Source organism: Durio zibethinus, chromosome 21, assembly GCF_047325235.1.
Source record: "Durio zibethinus cultivar Kanyao isolate XHJ-2024 chromosome 21, ASM4732523v1, whole genome shotgun sequence".
Taxonomy (NCBI): domain Eukaryota; kingdom Viridiplantae; phylum Streptophyta; class Magnoliopsida; order Malvales; family Malvaceae; genus Durio; species Durio zibethinus.
In genome coordinates, this window is record NC_143182.1 from 5,677,285 (window position 1) to 5,686,339 (window position 9,055).

Below are 9,055 nucleotides of genomic sequence, written 5' to 3' on the forward strand. Positions count from 1 at the left end.
GATGCATTTTGGTGATGCTTCAATTCTTATATGTGATGTTTCAATTCAAAGCCAGAGGGGTGGGGGGTTAGGTGGCCACCAGAGAGCAGGTTAGCGTAGAAAAGAAAGCATGAATGAAGCAAAAGTTGTGGACAGTAACCAATGTCGCCGAATCTATCACGTGGCGCAACAGTCGAGGCTAGGCTCATAGAATTTGGAAGCCGAGACGAACTGGCTCTTGCTACACCTTTTTCTGGTTCTGCTTTTGCAGATAAATATGTATGCGGAGAAGGTAAAAATAATAATAATAATAATGAGTCCTGTTGGATTTGCTTGATTATCGTAAGAAATTACTGTTAGGTTGGATTACAGTGTTGGATTGTTTTAAAAATGATAGTGACGTACAACATATCTCCTTTTAAGAAGTCTTTCTGGTTGCTGTATTGCATACCTGTAATAGTCTTACCCTTTCCTAATGCAAAGCCGGTTTTGGTGCGATCTCGGAAGTAAAAAGCAGCCATCGTTTAGCAGAGAAAGACAGGTTTCCCTCTTATTAAATTCAAACTCATGGACACTTTGACAATAACTTCTCATGCATTCTCACAAAACCTAGTTGTCATGATGGTGGAAGGGTCAAATATTCTCGATTCACATTCAAACCTCCCACTTTCCGCTAATGCAATCAAGCAAAATCTTGGTTGTTGTACGACCTGAGACACAGATTCATCCCACATTGCAAGCTAAAGTTTCCCCAACTTATAGGCATGGCCATGAAGCTATTATCATGTTAAGTCGGTTCTCCAAATAGACCAGCTACAATAAACCACAAGCATGAACCTAAGAATTAAATTTTAGAAGCACCATTCTCTCGGCCGCTCAAATCTAACATGATAAATCTAAGAAAACAGGTGGTCGAGATGCCTCGAGGGTCAAAGATCTAATACCTTGCTGGCAACAGAAGGTATGGATTCAAAAGCAAGAAACCATTCTTGTCATTAAAACTATGACAACTGTTAAACGAAAATCATAGTTAACCCACAAATTCTAGATTACTACAAGGTATATGCCATCTGCAAATAATGTTTGATAACAAAATTATACCCAAGTATGGACGTGGTCGCACTTCTTTGAAGGATATGAAGCTAATAAGTAAACGCAAAATGCAAGCAAGCAAGGGTGGGATTTCAAAAACCTCGTATCAATAGAAGCACAACACTGATATCATGAGCATGAGCGATATCATGAGCATGAGCGTGATCGTAAAAGAAAAACATAAGCAGAACACTCAGGAATTTTTATTACTCCAAAAGGCTAACTACCAATGACACAATCGCGTCCAACATATAATTACTACCCTGAAAAAGGTGATACAAATGCATAAATATCCAAAAGCCTGCAAATGGTATAGATGGTTAACTATGGCTATGGCTAAACAAATAAAAACTCAGATTAATACACAACTGGAGTTTTCATCTCTTTATTAATCATTACTCGGTATCCGATAGCTCAGCCAATAGTAAAATGAATGGCAATCGAGCTATCAAGCCTTGTATACCCTCCATATTATGTTCCCACTCCAATCAGGTCTGCAATTATATTAAGCTACATAAAATTAAATTGGGAACAACGAGTAACATAAGGAGGATGTACCTGATACATTCATTCTTGAGATCAAATGAGCTTTAATAATATGCCTAATTCACAAGAGATATCTCAAGAAAGCCTCAATGCAGAATCTTTATCCCTTGTCCAAACAAAATGAGGCATGTCAGACCTTGGCCCAGCAACAGACCTATATACGTAGAGCTTATCAACCGAGCAGCTTTCCGGTCTAGAATCTGGAGGTTCCCTCTCATCAATAACTTCAACATTCAACCTGGACATCTTCTGACCTAGCAGTTTACATGCCCCAAAACTCACAGAGCAAGAGGACATCCAAAGGGATCGCATTGTCTCCAGCTTTGCAGCATTGGCCAAAAGACCCTTGTCCCCAAAGGGGCAGTCCCTAATCTCTAGTTTGCGGAGGCTTTCACACCCAGAAAGCATGTGATGGAGTCCCAAATCACTCTCTCCCGCAAAAGCAACAGACAGCATCTCTAGCTTTTTCGCATATGTCCCAATATATTCAAACACACGATCTGTGAGGAGACCGGAGAGGGAAAGGCGCCTGAGATCCTTGCAGTGCTCAACAATGGCTCCAAAACCAACATCGAGCGGCTCATGGGTAATGTAATCAGCTTTTCTTGGCTCAATTATACAAAGGCGAAAACGGATCAAGTTTGGACGGTTCTGGGCAATTGTGACTAATGCCACATTAGACATTTGACGGCAGAAGTACAAAATTGACTGTAGCTTAGGACAACCCAAAGAAACGGCAACAAGGCCCCTTTCTGTCAAGGACACATTTGGCTCAACACCGAATGGGTCAGATGGAAACACCCGTAATTCCTGTAGGTCCTTGCAACTAGATGAGAGTGCTTCAAGGCCACTATCTTCAATGTAATCCAGTACCTATAAGCATTACCTTCCTTACTTTTAGAAAAAATAACAGACAGACAAGTATTTGAAAATACAAAGAGAAGCAAGATGCAATTCATTGGAATATGTTATGCGACCAGAACAGTTTGAATGGGATCCTTAGCTTAGACCACCTAATGTTCACAATATTTTTAGGGTTGGAATTATCTCCTGGTAATTTTTTTTATAGTTAGCAAAGTCAAACGCAAAGGAGGAGAATCGCTAACAAAGAATAAAAATAAATAATCGGATGATACCATAATCAGCTTACCCATAGGCGCTGCAAACTTGTACAGTTGCTTACAAGCTTGATAAGATCAGGAGTTTGTACATTAGCATAGCTCAAGTTCAGTGACGTTAATCTAGAGCAGACAGAGTAAATGGCAGGAAGGTAAGCTGGGACCACATCCCAAAATCCAGATAAGCTCCTCAGTTCCTTGCAACTAGAAAAAGCTCCAGCCAAGTTTGAGAAGACATCTGACCGTAGCTCAGAGGCATAAGTACCAGTTCCAAATTCAACCAGCTGAGGTGCACGACATAATATGTTGGCAATCTTATCAAGGGGTACTGTACGGTTGAGCCGAAGAGTCCTCAGGTTGGGACATCTACCCACCAGGCGCTCCAAGGCTGAGAAACTAATTTCATCAGAACCTAAGCAAGAAATGTTAAGAGATACCAGGGATGTGTATGTCTCAGGAAAATGACTGAGCCAATGGCCACCCAAATCATCAACATCACTTTCTCGCAAGTCCAGCTCTCTCAGATTCCTGCATCAGCAAGCAGAGTGATTCATAAAAATAACATACAAGGCACAGAAAAGGAACAAAAACAACATTTTGTATAATATTAGAGTCTTATTAAATTAAATCTAGGAGTGAAACATAGGAAATCAAGAAGATCTAAGTTGTTGAACCAATTAGAAGTTCACCACTGTCCTTGTCATTGGAAACGACCTGACAACCACACTAAAGTTACTTTCTTTGTTACAATTGAACTTGCAAGGAAAGAAAGTTATATATTCTTTACGTGTCTGATTGCTCAGTCAACCATAACTATCACTAACCCAGAAAACAAACCAAAAAAATAAAGGTTCTTCTAATCTAAGAATACAAAAATTCCAAGATGGACTTAAACCAACATAAATATTTACCGCTCTCCAACAAACAAAAAAGGACCAAAGAAAAGGGGGAAATCAGAATCTTCATTACCATCTTGGAAAAGTATTCCCTTGATCCACACATCGACGAAAGTTTACAAAAGATATTCATTATTCTTAAATAAATCAAAAGAAAAGGAATCTACTTAAAGAGCAAAAAGAAGCCCACATTTCCCAGGAAGTAACCATCCAAAATCTGAAAATAACCCCAAAACGAATCTACTGATAACAAACAAAACAATGTAAAAAACAGCCCTACTTAGATCTTAGAAAAGGAAAAGAGGAAAAATAAAAGGAAGACAACTAAAACAAGCAACCAAGCTTCCAATCTACAAGTAAAGCTTTCAGAACAGTTCTTCTAATCAGTTTACATTGCCAGATAACAATTAAACCGAACAAAAATCTATTTTTTAAAAAAATCTCAAACTACTCCATTAAGAAAAATGTAGCTAAACCCCAAAATAAATTGGAGCATAGTTCAACTTAACTCCCGCAAAGATCAAAACTTCAACTCTTTTTTTCACTACAAAACCAAATAGGAGAAATGAAAAGAGTTAATCAAACTCACTTGCAACTAGCAGCAATGGCAGCGAGTCCGTCAGTTGAAAACCCTTCACAGGAAACAAGCACCAACACTTTGAAATTCTCAAACGACTTGGCAATAAGCTCCAAGCATTCGTCAGTAACGACCATACGTTTAAGCCGAATCTCTTCGAGCCAAGGGTAGGCTCTGGCCATCTCCATGATCCACGGATGGATGCAACCGCCCCAACCGTCTGGTACCAGATTGAAGTCAGCAAAGTGTGGTTTCCCTTTCAGCTCAATGGATCTAACTTCGGGGAACCGTCTGATCACCATCCTAGGGCTAACAGCGTAACAGTTCCCGACAAATATCTTCCTCCGACAGCACCGTTCGATCTCGTACCACGATCTACAAACCATCGATACCACGTTCCGGTCTTTATCTGATTGTATAAACGAGAAGACGTGCTCCAGCACCTCATCTGGCAACGAATACGCCCTTTTCTTCTGCATTTATTAAAAAACGAAAAGAAAAAGAACACACACAAGCAAAAATGAAGCCTTTTTTATTGAAAAGATGAAATTTTTTCTCTTTTTTGCCCCTGAGTTTGGCCGAGATTTATGTTTTGTCAAGCTTTAGAGTTCGTTTTTAGATCTGAAACGCCATTAACGACGCTTATAGGGAGCAGAAGATGGGGAGCTAAACAGAGAGAGTGAAGTGACAGACAGACAATGGAGGATAAGGATTTTTATTGTGTTGAGGAAGGTTAGATTTTAACCATGGTTAAATAAGTCGTGTGAAAGGAAGGAGGAGGAGAAGGAGGAGGAGTTTCAATGGACGTTTAGGATAGTGACACGTGGTGGGAATAGATGTGGGCCGTAGGATGGACGGTCGGAGGGGGAGATCTTATCCGTTGTCGACGAAGCGCAGCCGCAGAAAACTGGTGTATGAAGAGTGTGTGGGGGCCATGTTTTGGCGAGAGTTTGAGGAATATATGGGGAGGGAGAGGGACGACAGACGAGATTGAGATTGGGTGAAGGAGGAGGGGACTGCTAAAGTGTGATGATGTGTAGGAGAGATTGGTGGTGCAAGGAATCTCATGATTTGCGTAGCACGGCTGGATCTGGGGGATCGGATATTGCGGGGACCACAAGAAAGGGGTTAAAAAATAAATAATGAGGAATGATCTGATGTGAAATCTCGTTATCATGACGTTATGGCCGTCCAATCATATTCACTTGTTGCATTCAAATATCACTTATCCTTGACCCATTAATCTCCAACGGCCTTGATTCATTACACTATTATTGATATTGATGATTTTTTAATCAAAAAAATATTTCTTGTCGCCGTTGAATTTTAATACTTGTATTTTTTTTTCTTATTTTTCTTTGGATGTTAGTTTTTATAAAAAAAAAAATACATAAATGTATTTTAAGAAGAGAATTAATATTAGTAGTAATAACAAATTTCAAAATAGAAAAGGACAAAAGAAAATGACAATTTTTTTTTGTAATTTTGTTTTGTAATGTCCAGAAAAATGATAAAGTATAAGCGAGTGCACGATGCATCTTAATCAAGACCGTCAGATCAGGGCCCTTTTTGACAGTGTAGGGACGAATTGCACAGAACACATAAAATGGGTCGCGAAGTAGTAATAAATATTTTTCCTGCAAATAGTAAAAAAATAAAAAATAACAAAGTTAAAAGGAAAAGGTTAAAGCGTCCCCACAATTACCTCAGGTTGCACGGACGTGGCATCAGAGAAAATAATTGATTCTTTAATTGCTCCTTCAAATAACGAAAATACCCTTCATCACACCACACAATACGCCCTTCGCTTCTCGTAAAACTGAAGGGTAGTGTTGTCAGTTCGTGAAAAGGACATGAAATAATGGGGTTGCACTGTCTCGGCATGGACTCCATAGAGCTGTCCTTTTATTGTCGAAAAAGCTGAGATAGAAGTTAAAACTCAACGGCCCGGATTTAAAAGTTGATAAAAGGATAGATGTAGATCGTTGTATGGCGTCTTCGGATAAGCGTCCTTATCGATAGTAACCGTAAAAGCTTGTCACTACTTGTACTGTATTAAGGGAAGGAAAACCAACCAAGCAAACAAAAAAAAAAAAAACACTTATTTTTCTAATTAAGTATTTTTTAAAATTAATTTCTGAATATTTTGCTCAGAAATGTAGGTAATAATTTGTTTAATAAATAAAATCCAATAAATATTGGATTCAATGAGTTATGTTGCACGTAAGGCTAATTGTTTAACAGAGAAATCGTGATTAATATTAAGAAACTTTTATTAATTTTAAGTTAATAATAATTGATTATTAAGCCCACGCATGGTTCTCCGGGAATCTCTCGTCCCCCTCCAGTTGGATTGCTTGGACTTTGCTGTATACTTGGCTTAGGAGTGATGCCGCCCATCTATAAATTTTGAAATGATTTTGGAAATCGAATTCAATAACAATGAGATTAATAAAAAAAATTATAATTAATAATTAATAATTAATAATAAAAAATAAAAATTTATTTGATTGATTGTTAATAAAGTTTTTTAGTTCTAATAAAAAATGAAATGATACGTTTTTTTAATTAATTTTTGTATTTTTTAAATATATATTAAAAGATTTGTATCATCTTATTAATTTTATTTATAAAATTAAAAATTTAAATTGATTGTGTATCAAATATTAACTTTTAAAAAATTACTAATTTTTTATAAAAAATTATCGAATACAACATTAATTATTTTTTTAATTTTATAAGTTGAGTTAACAGGATAAGACAAACCCTTTGATATATATTTAAAGAATAAAAAAATTAATTTTAAAATAATAAAGCATGTATCATTTTATTAATTTCTTTTGTAAAATTAAAAAATTATATTAAAATATATCAAATAATTTATCATTTGAGTTAATATTTGATACATTCAATATAAATTTTTAATAACTCGAATCAAATTAAAAAATTGTTATATGTTTTATTTTTTTAATTAAATTTTTATTTTTAATTATATCTTAAAGGTAAAGGGTATGTATCATCTTATTAATTTTGTTTGTATAATTTAAAAATTTTACTAATATATTTAATAATTTTTTAAATAAAAAAAAGTCAACTTTCGAAAATCAATAGAGAGAATTGGTAAGAGTGGTTCGAATCTTAATCTTTAAAAAAATTATTTTATAAGGAAAATAAATGAATCATTTGATGCGATGACTATTAAAAAATTTGTGAGAGAGGTGGATTTTGTTATAACGTTTTTGGTTCAATCATTGAGGGTTTATAATAAACCCAGGAGTATATTTTTTGAGATAGGTAGGTACAATATTTTTCTTGGTTTACTAACCTATTGTAATTTGATTTAATAATTAGTAATTATATTATTAGCTAATCCTTTGCACGTGAAGCGCTTTGTCCAACGTCAAGGGTCTGGAGAGAAAGAAATGCTTTGTTAGCATTGACGGAGGACCCAAATCCATTCGGGCAAACACATGACACTGACGTTCTGAAAACCGTTTAGCTTCAAACTTTCCCATTTTCGATACGAGTTTTCTCAAGTTTAAAATAAAATTGATAATTTAATTATTAATTAAAAAGTCATTCATTTTAAAATTTTAGTATTAATTACTATTTTAGTGAGTTTTAATAATCTTAAGTTGGAGATTTTAATTTTTCAATCAATTTTGACAGAAATGAGATTGATTTCAATTTTTTTTATCAAGTTTTTAAAGTTTGATTTTATTTTATCATCTCTAAATACGAACACATTTTGTTATAATATGAAATTTATGTATCATTTAATTTTCAAAATTCTCTATACGAAAAAAAGTCTGTTTTATCTTTTACAAAACATAAAATTTGAAAAGCTTTGATCAATGCCTTTTAAGGATGCATACGATGTGAGGGGAGCGAATGCCTCGTATCCCAAACGACGGTTCTAAAGAGAACACAATTATTGTCCATGACCAGAAGGGGTGAGGGTAGGAAATGAAGGAAGAGTGATAATGATTCATTTCAGCTTCCGTTTGATTGTTTTTATAGTATAAGGCAATTGCAAAGGGGTTTATTAGGACGATAAAATAATTCATATTTAATAAAATTTAATTTATTTTAATTTAAAAATTAAAAATAAAAAATCAAGTCAGAGGTAAGTCAGAGGTACATCGTTTTTCTTTGAAGTAGATTCAAGTTAAAGTCAAATTTTATGTTACATCAACCCAACTAGAGTATGTATACAAATGTTTTTATTATTTATTTAATTTATATATATTATATTAATAAATTTATTATTTAATAATTTCATTTAAAATATTAATTTAATAAAAATATTATATTTATATATAATTAAGATATAATTTATATTAAAAATAATATTTTAAAATATTATATTAAAATTAATTTATAGTATGATCATATCAATTGTGGTTTATAAATATTCGAATCAAATAAAAAATAATATTCAAAATGCCTAAGGCTTTTTTTTTTAAGTAAATTACATAAAAAATGAAGAAAACTTAGTGAATAAGGGTTTAGAATTTTGGACTTTTTTTAACTTTACATATGAGACAATGAAAGCTAATGTGACAAAGATTGTTAATGGTTGTTGAAAAATTCATGCGGAGCTTAAAGAAAAATTACGTAGACGAGTGTAAATTATATTTAATAATTTAAATTCAACATAAGTTGTATTTAATAATTTTAAGTAAGTTAGAGATTAATTTATTTGATGTAAGATAATATTTTAATGAAACGTTAATTGTGGTTGTTAGGTGAATCTATTTATGTGCAAAGGGATGGAGGTAAGCTTATATTACGACGAAAAGTTTAGATGTTAATTATCTTTAACGAAGATGTGATAATAAGACATA

At 34.1% G+C, this 9,055-nt stretch overlaps 1 protein-coding gene across 1 annotated transcript; it reads right to left on the minus strand.

Moving 5' to 3' along the window:
- Window positions 1-1,252: 1,252 nt before the first annotated feature.
- Window positions 1,253-4,897, minus strand: LOC111305123 (protein TRANSPORT INHIBITOR RESPONSE 1-like). The gene is made up of 3 exons (XM_089749941.1): window positions 4,221-4,897; window positions 2,768-3,263; window positions 1,253-2,490 (listed from the first exon to the last, which is right to left on the minus strand). The coding sequence occupies exons 1-3, from the start codon at window positions 4,685-4,687 to the stop codon at window positions 1,693-1,695; spliced, it is 1,761 nt and encodes a 586-aa protein (XP_089606067.1). The 5' UTR covers window positions 4,688-4,897; the 3' UTR covers window positions 1,253-1,692.
- Window positions 4,898-9,055: the final 4,158 nt, after the last annotated feature.